General features: G+C 44.9%; 1 protein-coding gene across 1 annotated transcript in view; it reads left to right on the top strand.

The window, feature by feature from the left end:
• The first annotated feature begins 465 nt into the window (after positions 1 to 465).
• Positions 466 to 15,389, top strand: part of LOC147890955 (DExH-box ATP-dependent RNA helicase DExH3-like) — a 40,197-nt gene continuing 25,273 nt past the window's right edge. Inside the window, exons 1-9 of the mRNA XM_087389841.1 lie at positions 466 to 1,350; positions 9,623 to 9,777; positions 9,922 to 10,009; positions 10,124 to 10,345; positions 10,441 to 10,536; positions 10,621 to 10,809; positions 11,029 to 11,188; positions 11,334 to 11,464; positions 15,155 to 15,325. Of these exons, the coding sequence (XP_087245967.1) occupies positions 973 to 1,350; positions 9,623 to 9,777; positions 9,922 to 10,009; positions 10,124 to 10,345; positions 10,441 to 10,536; positions 10,621 to 10,809; positions 11,029 to 11,188; positions 11,334 to 11,464; positions 15,155 to 15,325 (1,590 nt within the window). The 5' untranslated portion in view covers positions 466 to 972. The remainder of the gene's footprint in view (positions 1,351 to 9,622; positions 9,778 to 9,921; positions 10,010 to 10,123; positions 10,346 to 10,440; positions 10,537 to 10,620; positions 10,810 to 11,028; positions 11,189 to 11,333; positions 11,465 to 15,154; positions 15,326 to 15,389) is intronic.

The raw sequence follows: 15,389 nt of genomic DNA, 5'->3' as shown, positions 1-15,389 counted from the left end.
ATTCCTGTCACAGTTGCATGCTTCTGTCTCAATTTGGTTTTGATTTATTATGTATACATTTCTGAAATACATCTCCCCGTCGTTCGCTCGAAGTGGAATGACAATAGATTTGCTTACAGTGAAAAGAATAGGAATTAGTCTTCCTCCGAAAAAAATAAAAACTACGTTTTACTGTCGACATGAACAACATCAAGTAGGTTGCATGCAATTGAACATCAACGTGACTCATGTGAACCTCAACAAGATAGCAAAAGAGAGAAGTATTCATCAAGAGCCCAGCTGGCCAAGCAATCTAGTTGCAAGGAGAGGACGAAAATGTGGTAGGCTAAGAGAAGGGATTTCATGTGAACACGTTGGTTATGGAAAAAAATAATTTTTGCAAGGAGAGAACGAAAATGGTGTTGAGATTTTATGTGAACCAAGGACTTGCCCCTAAAACCCCCTAAAAGGAAGCATGTAGAGGTAGCTAGGGTTTAAGGAGGAGAGAGAGCTTCGTGTATTTTTTGGAGGTTCGCAGTAAAATGTGTGACAATGGTTTTTTTGTGACCTGCTGATATTTTGTTGGCCACAATGCAACAACAGCCAGCCCTTTGCCTTCCAGCCACACCGTGATTCCACTCTCTCCATCGCCCCTTCGGCTTGTCAATTCTGCTATCGCATTTGTTTTGCTGCCATTCAGCTTCAAGCTGCCATAATTTGAGCGGTGACAGACGTCCTCGGGGATATCTTAAGGGAGTAACGTAAGGTTCCCTTGTGTGAGGGGAAGAGAGAGAGAGGGGACGTTCTAGCCTCCGCAGTATTGAGGTAACAAGAGAGAGAGAGAGGGAGAGAGAGAGAGCCATTCTGATTGAGGAGTGATCACAGCAATAGTGAGGTGCCACAGAGAGAGAGAGAGAGAGAGAGAGAGAGAGAGAGAGCATTTCAATTCATTAGTGTCTATGGTGTCACATCTCTCATGTCCCCAATTCCTTCATGCTTAATCGGGCATCGATGTTCAGAGTTATTCGGTGCCGTTCCAAGGGAACAATGTCCGAATTTAGTCGTGGATTTCACCCATGGAGCACTCTTCGTCCCTCTCGCCTCCTGCAGCCCGTTTTTGGACCATCTAAATCACATTTTTGTGCACCGGGAAAATGGAGACAGTCAATGGGTCTGTACACGGACTGCTCCTGCGTGCCCTTAATTCACCCCATTGTAAGTATCCTTAGTCCTAAGGATTTATTGTACACGAAGACAAGGAGATTCATCCGGCGGCATGGGGTTCGTTTCTGCCAATCGGCAACCTATGCGGAGGAGGAGGAGGAGGAGGAGGAGGAGAGTTCTGATGAGGACACCTGCGAAGAGAACAAAGTAAGCTACTTTCTTTGGCAATTATATGAAAGTCAGAAAGACGATGAGTTTGTTTCAGGTTTGTTCGCTGCGTGCATTGTTCTTTTCGGTTTCGGTCTTTATCAAAACAGCGTAGCCAATAAGCAGAAAGGAGGACCTACACTCTCTGCTCAGAAGACACTAAGGGCTTCTGAAGGCGCCTTGCTGAACATTGGAGGTTTGGATTCTTAGACCCATGCAGGTCATCCGTCTAGTCGTGTCTTTTGCTGTTTTTGTTGTGAATTTTTATTTAGTTCAAGGATGACGTGCTGTTCAAAGTATGGAACAACTGATAGCTACAGCAATAAGTATTCAAAGTTCTATGTTTAATCTTCATAGTTTTTGTGCTTGACTTGTAGACACTTAGGAAAGAGAACTTGCCATGGCTACCGGATGCATTTTGAGTCTTGGATGCTCATCATGGGGTAGCCAAAACGAGGATGTGGACTGGAGTGCAAAATGCCACAAAACATGGGGAGTTCTCTGCGTTTTGGCTTAGCACCCAAAGAATTACATGTTTAGTTATCGGAATTTGAAGTTCACACCTCAGGGAGTTGTTATGGCATGCATATCAAGCTAAGAGAGGTTGCACCTTTAGAAAAACAGAGAGAAATATGGGCCCAAGATAGAGAGTTCACATCAGAAGCACTTCACACATTGAACTTCTGCAAATACCCAGAGAATACACACAGCAAACAGAACTGTGATTTATAATTTATTATAGCAGACTAAAATGGAGAATCATGTGGGAAAACTGTAGGGAACGAGTGAGGGGGAGGGCTATTTGGAGGGGCAGGTCTGGCCCCTGTTCTGGACGACTGCCAGTTCTGCTGCCTGACCAGACAGCCGTCTGCTGGCAGACCTGCTTCTGGCTGGCTTGGAGCGGTGTCTTTTTGAGACCATGGGGGCTGCTCCTGTGCGGCACCTTGCAGCTTCTGATGTTGCAAAAACAGGTAAAACAAGTAAAAGGTGCCTGCCCAAAATCAGGGCATGATAACACCACAAAATTGTCTCTTGGCCAGCCTAATGTCCCCTGATGGCGCTCACAGAAACGTGCTGCCCTAAACTGTACATTTCAACACTCCTGGCTGTGGGTCTACACCCACATGCTGAAGAAGATACTCCAGCTGCCTCCGAGAAAAGTGCTTTCTGTTGAAGTCAATGTCCCCCACTTGTGAGCCCCCATATGAGGAGGACATGGGGGGGGGGGGGGGGGGCATATGACTGTGAGGGGGAGGGATAATGGGGACTGTTTTGGGCTGCAGGACAGCAGCATAGAGGGCTGGAAGAAGGCCACAAAGGGCAGGGACAGCAAGCCATACTGAACCCCCTGGCAGCCCCTTATATAGGCTGCCCAGGGGGAGTGGGTTGGGGCAGAAATAGGCCGACTGGCAAGTCGGCCAGTCAGCCTGCAAACCGACCAGAAAAGTCGGCCATTGCCAGGGCTCCCAGCCCCCTAAAAAAGAGGCCCCTTTTCCCCCTCATTTTCCATCAGCCACTGAAGCCTAAGAGGTAGCGCAGAGCAGGAGGTAGCCTATAGAGAGTCTCAGTTTTGCCCAGCCCCTTGCTGGTTATCTCGTGCTCACCTTGAGCTGAGTTTTTCCCACTATTTGGTGGAAGAACAGATCCAGAGTCCCACCAATGGTGTGGTCCTCTGATCTTACACAAAAGTCCTCCTCGTATCTGCTGGCTATCTCTAGAAGACTAGAGTCCGCGTGCTCCACCTCGAGCGTCTGTAGACTTCCCGTCTAGTGTGTTCTTCTCCACCTTACTGCCTGTGAATCAGCCTAGGTGGGCAGCCCCTGCCAAGCTTTGTCTGCAGCACACAGATCCCTGTTCCACTGCTCCAACCTGCTCGTGAATGGCTGCTCCAGAAGGTATAGTGATCTCAGCACCTTGCTGCCCTAGATGACAGCCAAGGTCCCAGCCCTTTCCTGGCTAAGTCTGCAGCCCTTCAAGTACCTCTCTATCCTCCTGAATGTAGGTCCAGAGGGTGGCTTCCTGCCGCTCCTTTCTGCCCTGGATCTGCTGGAAGCTGGATATGAAATGAGGCCTGAGGCCTCTCTTTTTATAGGCCCCCCAAGGGGGCTGGAAAAAACCAACCAGCCTGCCTCATACTGGCCGACCAGACTGGCCGACCAGTCTGCTGCTGGTCCAGCCCTTTAAGGGCTCTAAAACCGGGTCCCTCTGGCCCAAACTTCTAGGGCCTTTGGCCCTCCAATTAAGGCAAGGGCCCAGCCCCTAGGTCAGCCCTATATAAGGCCTGGTTGGCTGCCTCAAAGCAGCCCAACCAGCCTCTCTCCTGGCCGACCCATGTGCTGGTCTGTCCCACCTCTGCTGCGCCACTCTGATCTGCCCACTTGCAGGCCCATCTGTTCACGCCTTGCCACGTGGCACTGCACCACTGGCCCAGGCCATATGCGCCCTATTGCGGGCCTTCCTGCAGGCTCCAGCCTGCCCTGTTTGCAGTGCCATGGTTGCGCCTCTCTGCTGCAGCATCCTTGCCTCCTGCCAGGTCTATACCAGCCCCGTACAGCCACGTATGCATCCCGTACCTTCTCCGTACTGAAGCGCCGTCTGTCCTTGCTGGAAATCCCTATGCAATCAGGCTGCTGCAGGTCCCTGATGTCCACGTGTCTGCCCCGTACATCAGGAGCTCCACGACTTGCCAAGTACCCTTCTTGCTTTGTGTGAGGTGCTGCCCATGTGGCAGTCCCCCTCCCTTTCTCTTCTCTGGGCATCTTCTGCCCTGGGTCTCCCTCCCCCACGCTCTCCTCATTTGGGGGCTTACAGATGGGGAGGTGACCTTTCCAACAAAGAGAGCCTATCCTTGAAGGGGCTAAGTTTGTGGAACAGATGAAGTCAATTTCATGCCACTAGGGCATGAAGGGAACTTTACCTTTCGTTGAGAAAGGTTCGGGCAATTTGATAATGAGAGTAATGCTGAATTTACAGCTGGGTTTTTGAAAACCTCTTTAAAGTTACACGAAAAGAGTGAGGAAGATAGAAGAAAGAAATATTTAGCTGCCCTAAACTTGAAAGTGACATATATGAGGTTGGAATGTTCAACCCAACCACTCTTAGAGACCTCACTAAATTGGCTGAACCAGTTGAAAGAAAGTCGAATCTTGGTAAATCCTTCAATAAGGATGGTGGGTCAACATCCAAGACCAACAACATACTGACCTCTAGGAAAAATACGTTCAAGAACAATAAGGGAAGGGAAAAACTGTATGAGGAATGTAAACAGACAATCACGTCTCGGATGGGTGTCGTTCCTTTTCATGAGTGATGAAGTAAAGCAAATGTTTTGAATGTAAGAAACATAGGCTAGGGTGTGTACGACATATTGTCCTATTCTCTTGGCTAAATGCAAAGACAAATTCAGTCAAAGGGAAAGCCAAGTCATTGAAGCAGGAGTCTGAGGCTTCCCTCCCCATCTCATGACTATTGAGCCAATAGTAGTGAATGCTGTCCATGCAGCTAATACCTTTGGGCCTCATGACCTTTTCATAGTGTATGGGCTCGTGAATGGACAGAGAATAGTAGTACTCCTAGATGGTGGGGATGTAATTGTGACTTAGTGAGTGATAGTCTAGTGAAATTACTCCATCTTAAACCCAGAACCTATAAATGACATGTCACTCTCAAGAGCTTTTAGGGGACATAATGAAGAAGAAACATTCATAGTATGGAAAATCCCTCTTTGTATACAAAAATATAGAGATAATAGGGATTTCTTGGTAGCTCCTTTATAGGAGGTTGACATGATTCTAGGTAAACCATGGTGGTATGATTTCAATCCTACTATAGATCCTCATACTCATCATTAGGATGAAGACATACGGATCATAGGGGATCGAGACGTGTGCCATTTCATTGATTACTCCTGCGCAAGCAAAAAAGAGGGGTAGATTGTACTCTTGTGTACATACGGGACGCAAGGGGTCTTCATATTTAAAAAGAAGATTAGGTAAGACATGACTTTCTTAGAGCTTGTGAGGATTGATTTCTAGGGACAACTCATTCGAAATCCTATGGGGAGAGAAGATGATCATGCCATAGACTTGGAGCCAGGAGCTTCTCCTCCATATAGAGCCCCTTATAGGATGAATAGGATAGGATAGAAATAAGGAGGTAGAAAAACAAATTGAGGATCTGTTGCAGAAAGGCCTAATTCGATCAAGATTTTTCCATTTGGAGCACTTGTTTATTTGTAAAAAAGAAGAATGGATCATATCATACGTGTGTAGATTATCGAGCTTTGAATAACGATTAAGAATTGGTATCCATCAGGTTGATCCCAAAAAGGTCAAGGCTGTAATTGAATGGCCAATACCAAAAATATACACGGGTTGAGATCCTTCCTAGAAGCAAGTCGTGCAAAAGTCTTGATGAATCTGCAGTAATAACTACACATCTCTAAATTAATAGATTTGTTAAAGAAGCATTCCTTGTATGAGTGGGGAATGGTTCACCAAGGAGCTTTTGCAGACCTTAAGAGAAGATTGGTCATGGCACCAATGGAGTCCCTGATAAGGAGACTTTTTATTTGTATGTACAGATGCGAGCGGTACCTCTATTGGAGCAGGTTTGATGCAAGGAGTGCATCCCATTGCATATGAGAGTAGAAAGCTTCAAGGGGCAGAGTTGAAATATATCACATTGAGAAGGAATTACCGGCAGTTGTACACGCTTTGAAGTTATGGAAGCATCATCTATATGGTTCTGCTTAATTTTCAAAGTATCAAGCACTTATTTTCTCAACCCATTGTCTCTTCAGGACAAGATCAAATGGGCTGAATATTTTCAATCATTTGGTCAAGCAAATATTTAATATCAGCTAGGGAAGGAGAACTTAGTAGCTGATGCTTTTAATAGACAGCCCCAAGTTAATCACATTTCTATGATTAAGGAGAAGGCACTTGGAGCAATGGTTGAAACTTATTCTGATGAGGACTTCCCTGAAATTTATGGAAGGATTCTGTGTAATGAGACTGGAGATAGATACCTACTGTTTGGCCGTAAATATGTGTACCCAAAATATCTCAGCATCTAGTCACAACTTAGTTATGTGGGAGTTTATATTCTAGACATAAAGGCATACACTGACCATTGATAATATTGAGAGGTATCTCCATTGGCCTAGACTTCACAAGGAACTTCAGCTTTCGTTCGACAATGACGTATATCAGCGCATTAAATCTGACACAAAAAAACTGCGGGTGTTTTGCAGCCTTTACCTACTTCCTCTGAAAGGTGGGAACATATTACAATGGATTTTGTGTGACGATTCCCCAAGGTTGGTCAATTTGAGCAAATTTTCATTGTTATAGATAGGCTTAGCAAGCAAGCCCATTTTATCCCATGTAAGGAATTATCTGCTCCCGGAATTGCAAGGTTATTCATTAGGGAAAATATTTAGGTTACATGGGTTACAAAATCCTATTATCTCTGATAATGATGGAGTTTCATAAGTAACTTTTGGTCAGCTTTATTTGCAGATCTTGTAACCAAACTGAAATTTACTACAGCCTCATTTCGTCCTTTGGTCTTCGCTTCGATGTTGGACACCTTCGCTTTGGGGGTTCAGTACTGATTTATACTGTTTTCAAAGCGTTGAAACAAGGTATTTTTCCCTCGGAAAAGGGGAGGGGGCTTGAGCACAAGGACGTATGCTAGATGAGAAATGTTTAGACAAAAACGCTTGGCATGACAATAGAGCTGTCAAATGAGGAGGAGCTGCTGTGTCGGAATATCAGGGTCAATGCCCCACCTATGAGCCCTCAAATGAGGAGGACAAAGGGTCTTGACACTTACGGTATGATGGCCATAGAATGTATCATGTGGGCATATGTAACGAATGCCAGGTGGGCTCATGTACGCCAATGGATTGGAAATGTCATGTGGGCAGCAAGCAGGCTTAGTGTCACCAAAAAACGCGTTTTGGGGCACCGAAACGTTTCTAGCAGAAACGTTTCTTAGAAACGTCCGAAACGGCCATTTAGGGCGAAACGTCTGGTTGTCAAAAAATTCACCGCAACGGGTTTAGGGCCGAATTTGGCCGCCGTTTCTGTTTTTTGGCTCCTCTCCTGCGCCGCTCCATTGCTTGCCTTGATCCTAGTGCCTACCATCTACTCTACCCTCTACTCTACCCTCTACTCTCCTCTACTCTCTACTCTCTACTCTACCCTCTACCCTCTACTCTACTCTACCCTCTACTCTAGTCTCTACCCTCTACTCTCCTCTACCCTCTACCCTCTACTCTACCCTATCCTCTACTCTACTCTACCCTCTACTCTACCCTCTACTCTCCTCTAGCCTCTACTCTCTACTCTGCCCTCTACTCTAGAGTCTAGAGTCCCGCAATGACATGGGTCATTTCTCCCGTGCAATTGCCAAGGAAAGAGACAACAGGCTGTTGGCTCTTACTTGGTGGGAGAAATTTGGGTTTTTGAATCCCTCATTGCAGAACTTAGCTCTCCGCATCCTCTTGCAAGATTGCACATCAGGTTCAGCTGAGAGGATATGGAGCATATGTGCAGACATACATACGAGGAAGAGAAACAAGTAAGTTCTAACTTCTTATAGTTCTTATTTATAGGCTATAGCGTCAAGCTTGTAACATTTTGAAAAACAATTCTTAAGTTGTGAGAATTGACTTCTTTATGCTTTGTAAACTATGTCAGGTTGAGCGTGGAGCAGCTCAATAGGTTGGTATATGTCAATGCCAACCTACGTCTGCTTGAGAAGTACAGGTCTGCAGATGGTACCGGTAGCATCGAGTGGAAGCCCAAGCAAGTCAATCCTGACAAGAGCAAGCTAAAACCTGTCGACATGTCCATCATTCAGCATAGTTGAGAGAATGACGATGCTTATGAGTTCCTGCGACAGGATATGCTTCGATTTCGATGCCAGACACGTTCGATGGCTCGAGCTCGTGCACCAGAAGTACATGCTACTGCTGTTGCAGAGGATACAGGGACACCTCAAAGTCGTGGTTATCAACGTCGAGCACGAGCCTCACAAGGGGGATCGCAGGTATCTGTTCTTGCATCGTCATCCCGAGGACGTCGAGGCAGAGATGAGCCAGAGGAGGAGGAGGCGGCATTGGTAGATAGTGCGGACTCAGAGGACTCAGATAAGTTGCGAGCCCCTGCTTGATTCGAAGGTGGCACTTCCTCTTCCTCCATAGAGGATGCAAATTCATTTGCTGATTCCAATGTTGTTGATGATAGTGATGAGGCAGCAGATCTTGGAGAGGGCAGCGGTCCCTAGCTCTAGAGAGTTGAGACTAGAGTGTACACTGTACTGTGTAGTTGTTAGCAGTTGGCTTGTAGGCGATAGGCTTTGATTATGTATACAGTTTACACCATACAGTTACTAGTATATCATTATGGCATGTTACATGTATGATGTAAACAGTAATACATAATAGCAGCCATATGCACTTGCAACTAATTAGTCAATAGTAATTTGCAATCCGTAAGATCTATGTCTTTGTAAACCTCAATCTATAGGCTGCGTGACACGTCTTTTTACTCTTTCAACTGTGTAATATGTGTGTGCATTGTGTGCACAATATGGATATCTGAAAGCTCCTTTGAGAGAGAGAGAGAGAATCTGAAGACAATTATTTATGAAGTATGTATAACTTCTATAAAATATAGTATTTTTAGACATTTCTAGACGAAACGCCAATAAAAATCTAGAAACGTTTCTTGTGACACTGAGCAGGCTGCCCACAATGTAATCCTCCTTCATTTTATTTTAGGGCAGCTACATTCGGCCACCTAGCAAGCATACGATGGTGTACACCCACCATTGGGCGCTGATGATGTTGGTGGGGATGGCATACTAGCTAGTCCTTGCTATGTATGATGGAGTTGATGCTTTTCAACCTTGTGAATGACTTCCACACGTGTGCGTATATGTATACCTACACATCCTTATAGGTTTAGCATAGTCATACACGTAGGCACAAACAAATACATCACGCCTTTTTTTTAATATTATAAAAAGATAATGTTTGCTTGCCCTATGGGGAGGCGCGGGGGCAGGTTAAATCTCTAGAGTTTTTTTTTGTTGCTTTATTCAAAGCATTCCATGGTCACTACAGGTAGGTGTTTTAGCTTATTAGGATTTCTGATGATCGAATTCTCAATTTACGGTTTGATACATCATACAAGCTAGCTGCCTTATTGTGCAATGATTGTCTTACAATTAAGTCTAATCGGCAGCTGATGTTGTGCAGCATGTTTCTTTAGAGGCGAATGTGGGAGAGTGGAGAACACGATTGAATATCTTTATTCGGAACCGCCAAAAGCAAGAGATAGTATCGAGGGACCGAAAAGACAGGAAAGATTACCAATATCTTGCTACCTTGGCAAGGCAACTTGGCCTTCACAGGTAGCGTATGTTGGATGGTGCTGACACAAAGATGATTTTGTTCTTATGGCACAGCTTTTAGGGCACAATGCTTTACCTTCTTGTAATTTGAATTGTAGCACTTCTGTATTCATTAAACCTAATCTGGAAGTTGTTCTTTGGCAGCCAAATGTATGGCAAAGTTGTGGTCATTAGTAAGGTTCCACTGCCAAACTATAGGATAGATTTGGATGAAAAACGGCCTGTACGAAAGGTTGGTTTGTCCATAGAATCTTGATGATAATACATATGTTTGGCTTTCATCTACGGTTTTTCTGGCTTGTGTCCTTACACCTGTATACATAACTTTCAGTTATGTTTTCTGCAGGTTTCCATATCACCAGCAATTCACAAAGATGTGAACAGACTTCTTGAAAAGTATCTTCGTCAAAAGCAGACATCCATAAATGCCGTGACAAATTCTGGCACTTTAAGTGGCCAACTTAGTGATAGCTCACTCTCAAATGTTCCCATGGAAAGGTTTCCTGTATCTGAAAGGGTCTTGCAGATAAGAAGCAAGCATTTTCAAGATAAGCAGCGTGCTTGGCAGGTCTATATCTTTTTCAGTACCTTGTGATGAGGAGCTTATAGTTCATGGGAGGTTGGAAGCCCAGAGGCTACTGCTAACTATGTGTTGTCTAGCAGGATTCAGTAGAGGGGCAAAGAATGATGGCAATTCGAACAGCACTGCCAGCATACAAGAAAAGAGAGGAATTACTTTCAGCGTTGGCAAACAACCAGGTAATTATTTGCTGTTTGTAGACAACGTATACAAATGTGTGTGATTAGATATCTTGCAAGTATATTGATAAGTCTACACTACAGGTCCTGGTTGTTTCAGGGGAGACTGGTTGTGGTAAGACAACACAACTGCCACAGTATATTTTGGAGTCAGAAACTGATGCTGGACGGGGAGCATCCTGCAGTATCATATGCACACAGCCAAGGCGGATATCTGCAATATCAGTTGCGGAGAGAGTGGCTGCAGAGAGGGGAGAGGTTGTTGGTGAATCTGTAAGTGATGTGATGTCTTTGAACCAGGACATAGCTTTGATTGTAAGCCTTTGTTGTGACATGTAGCTATTTTAGTGATCTGCAATGAACGCCTTTCTGATTGTGATTGACTGGCTTTTCATGCAATTACTGTAGTGCCTTTTAAAGTTTTTTTTGGGTGGAGCTAATTATGCATTATGAGTTAAAAGTACAAGTTCTCTGTGGGTTTGATCAATTCAGGTTGGGTACAAAGTGAGACTGGAGGGTACCAGAGGAAGGGACACACATTTACTTTTCTGCACGACAGGGATCTTGCTGAGGAGGTTGCTGGTGGATCCTTCACTTTCAGGAGTGACCCATGTATTAGTCGATGAAATTCATGAAAGGGGCATGAATGAAGGTATTGTAGTTTTTAATTGCCCTTTCAGTACCTCCTGGCTTGTAAGGTTGAAGTGGTTTTTCTTTTTTAAGATTCGGGGTCTGGTACAAGGTTTGTTCAAGGACAATGATTATTCAAAACATTATTGCTATGTTTTTGGTTGCAGATTTTCTGCTGATTGTGTTAAGAGATCTTCTACCCCGCCGCCCAGATCTCAGGCTTGTGTTGATGAGTGCTACTCTTAATGCAGAGTTGTTCTCTAAATATTTCCATTCTGCCCCTACATGTCATATACCAGTATGTATTGCAAATCTTGTCTGTGGTTACTTCAAGCAAGTAATTGTCCTTGATTAAATTGCCTTTTATAGCCTTGTTGGGCCTTTATTAAATGCATGACATGGGGTATATTGAATGTTTGACAAGGGCTCCGCTCCTCCTTTTATTTCACCATCCCCTCCCTAATCAATGGGCCCCTCCTCCCCTTACATTGATTGCTTTCTTCTGTCTTTTCAAATGGCATTCTTGTCACCCTTTTCACTCTCCTCTTCTCTTCGAGGATTCATTTAATTTACTGGAACTTGGTGACATTATAGGTTCTAAAGACTCTTGCAAACGTTAAAATGGATGACATCACGTTACCAATCAAGAATAGCAGAGTGTTTAGAGTGGTTTTGCCACCTTGTTTTTAGTAAACCCAATCTGTCCCATGCTCATATGTATATTTTAGGTTGAGCATTTTCAATGAGTGTGCTGAGATTATGAGGCTTTTAGCCATCTTCCTGCAATTATGCAGCACTGTATGCCCTGCCCTTCGTGCCTTCTGCTAGATCATGGGATTTGACTTTTCTTGACAGTGAAAACTTCATGGATCCACCATTCAAAAGATTGATACTCATTATGTTGAATTGTCTGCTGTCAAAACATAACTTCTTCTTTGGTCATTGGAATGTCAACCTTTTTAGCTGAAAGCGTGTCTTCGCGCAGGTGTAATGAAGGGGGAAAAAGGGCTATGTTAGTGGTCCCTCAACACGAGTGGCGTGCTTGCTTGGGAGCCATGGTGACTATCACTAGAGAAAGGAGCTCGAATTTAGCTAGGTTCTGGCAAAAGGTCCCACTCTGGTAGACAATGCTGCCCCCACAAGCAAGTACAAATGTAGTGCAAGAAAGGAAGTAGATAGGCAGAAGTAAATGCTGCTGTAATAGCACCTGCTGCTGTGTGTGCAACACACAGGAAATGTCTATGTCTAAAGTCGAGAGGAAGCTCGGCGAAGAGGCCTCAAACGGAGCCCACCTCAGTCTAGTCTGGGCTGTGGAAGGCTCTTAAAAGAGGCTGGGAAAAAAAGCTGTCTTTCTTGTCCCTTAAAAAAAAGGAGGGGAGGTGGTGGTTCAGAAGTCACCTAAGATGGTTAGTACACTCCCCTAGGACTACTAAGATAGATAGTACACTGGTTAGTTTAACCTAACCAGACTTTGCATGACCCTAATTAGGTTAACCTAACCTAACTCCAAACTAACTAAACCTAACCGAACCTAGCCCAACCCCAAACTAACTAAACTTGACCTAGCTTAGCCTAACATGCTAACTCCGACTCAAACTAACCAGACGACTAATTGAACCTTAGCGCAAGGTTTTTGGGCTGAGGAGGTGTCGAGTCGGCGGTGGAAAATTGCTCCCAGTCGGAAGTATGGCGCAGGCAATTGGCTGGCATGGCACAAGCAGCGGCGCGACCAAACGTTGGCTGAGGGAAAGCCTTGCACGGGGTTTGGTCGGGATGGCGACGCAGGAAGGAGCAACCAAGATTTAGCGTCGGTGGGGACTCGCTTAGTTAGATCTCCCATCGAGAATATTGCTCAGTGATTATCATCTTGCATCCTTAGAAGCCTGGTTTGCAGGTCGTTGGTGAATGGGGGGCTACTTGCTGATGATGTTGTTGCTGTTTCTTCCCGTTTTGCATGTTTTCACGCTGCTTTAGAGCTGTATGCTGCTTTGCCGTAGCTCCAGCTGCTGTTGTTGTGGACATAGAACTTGTGGGTGTTTCTCTGGCAGCTGCTAGTGCTAGCATGGATGATGCTGGTTCGTGTGCTGGAGGTTACGCTGTGACCTCCCAAGTGGCGCTGCCTCACCACATGTGGCGGCGTGTTTCATTGAGGTTCGGTCACAGGGATCTTCTATGTCTAATTCCTGCACTGCTTGTTGAAGCGCTTTGCCCCTGTGCGTGAGGGCAAAAATAGGTGTGACTTATCACGTCAGGTGCACCAGTTGAGGGTGGTGGTCACAACTAGCATAGATTTGGGATTGGTGTATAGTGTGAAGGAGAAAACAAAGGTGCCAGGGTTGGAGCTCTGATACCAATGTAGAAAAGGGGGTAGGGGCAAATTAGAGAAAGGGGGATAGGAGGGCGGCAGGGTGAGAGAGGAAGGGGGAGACGGAGTGACAAGGGGTAGGGGCAAAGGGGGATAGGAGGGCGGAAGGGTGAGAGAGGAAGGGGGAGACGGAGTGACATTCATTGCAGCAGGAAAGTATCACACCTGCAGCAGATTTGCAGTAGGGCCAGGTCTATATAGACCTGGCATGACCTTGGAGCAGGTCGGTGTATGTAATTTGGCAGACCTGTTTCTGGGTCGAGTTCGACACACCTAGGTTGGCCTGGATCGGATCAGGTCAGTTTACAGACCAGGTCGGCTTGGTCAGGGGTTGTTTGCCTATAAAAGGAGCCTTAGATGGCTCAAATAATGTCTGAGTTCTTCTTCGCTATCTTCTGCTTCAGCTCTCTGAGTGTGGGTTCAGAGTGTGTTCGCTTTAACGGCATGAGAAAGAAAGAAAGAGTTTGTTTGAGATGAGAATATCACTAGAGAACTACATCACGGTATCTCTGCAGGAGAGTACACATATGACTATCCATATGAGATTCAAGAAAGGGATGGAGGGGGAAAGATCCCCCTGGGTGGGCCAAACGGTCAGCTGTCCATCAGTGTCAGAACCTCTGTATACTGTCTGGGGGACTTCAGTAGTCCCTCAACTGTGACATGTAGGTGCATGTGGGTTCCTGATATGCTTCCTAACGGCTTAGACATAATAAAGGTGCGTACCGAGCTCAAATTATAGAGAAGCATCCTAAGACCACACAGAAGAGAAAGGATGCCGACCGAGGGTGTCAAAAGGCTTCCTTAATCCGAAATATATGTTCTCCAAAACAGTTTTCTTGTCCCAGCAGCAGTAGGAAAAGCGATAGCTGGAGGTAGGTGTACCAGCAATCAAGTGATTTGCTCACTAACCCTTTGACTAGTGGCCCTGCAACTCTTTTGGAAGTCAATCTGACTCTCAACTAGTAGCCTGGAAGCCGTTTGAAGATCTATTATCAATGTTATGAGGAATGTGATGGTCTGTCACAGATCATGTATTTGAATGAATGAAATGTTACAACAATCAACTCTAAGGGTATCTGCCAGTCTCAGATTCATTGTTCATTAGTCGTTTTCCTTCTCGGCTTTATATTCCACTATCCTTTTCAGTGCTTTATCTTATCCGACAGACGACCCCCTGGATCTGTCTCACTTGAAATGTTTTGATTTTCAAGGCTTCTAACACTGTTGAGTGTAGAAGCAACTTGCTGATGTTGTTTCCCTCCTTTCTAACCATTTGCTGCTAAGAGCAGCAGTACTGTTTCAGGATCCAGCTCAAGGCACTCCAACAATTGTCTTAAGCGGTGTGGTTGGAAGTTGCTTTTGCTTTTATGTGGAGTATTTTCTTTTCTTGGTTGTGGCACAGGCTGATTTAAAAGAAAAACAAACAATTTTTTAATTTTAGAATTTGGGGCAAAGGTAGCATGACAATACCTTAAATGATGCGTGTAGTTCTCTTATGCTTCCATTGGAAAGTATTTTTATCTTTGGTCTGTAACCTTTAAAGTTACAATAAATTGCTTTTCTGAATCTGTTCATCATTATTTTGTCTCAATGATTCTCATTTCTGTCTGTTAATTGCAGGGCTTTACTCATCCAGTGAGGACACAATTTTTGGAGGATGTGCTAGAACTAACAGGCTACAGGTTGACTGAGTATAATCAAATTGATCAGTATGGGCAAGGCAAATCTTGGAAAATGCAAAAGCAGATACAAAGCAGGAGACGAAGAAACTCAGTGAATGGTTTGGTTGAGGTAATTCTGTGGCTGCTTTAATTTTATTGCATCCTTGCTGACTTACGGTGAATGTTGTCGGTTG

This window comes from Dipteris shenzhenensis, chromosome 18 (genome assembly GCF_047967505.1).
Source record: "Dipteris shenzhenensis isolate YYH24624 ecotype China chromosome 18, Dip_SZ_1.0, whole genome shotgun sequence".
NCBI lineage: Eukaryota > Viridiplantae > Streptophyta > Polypodiopsida > Gleicheniales > Dipteridaceae > Dipteris > Dipteris shenzhenensis.
Note: the sequence above shows the minus strand (reverse complement) of the source record. Positions and strands in the feature narration are given on the sequence as shown.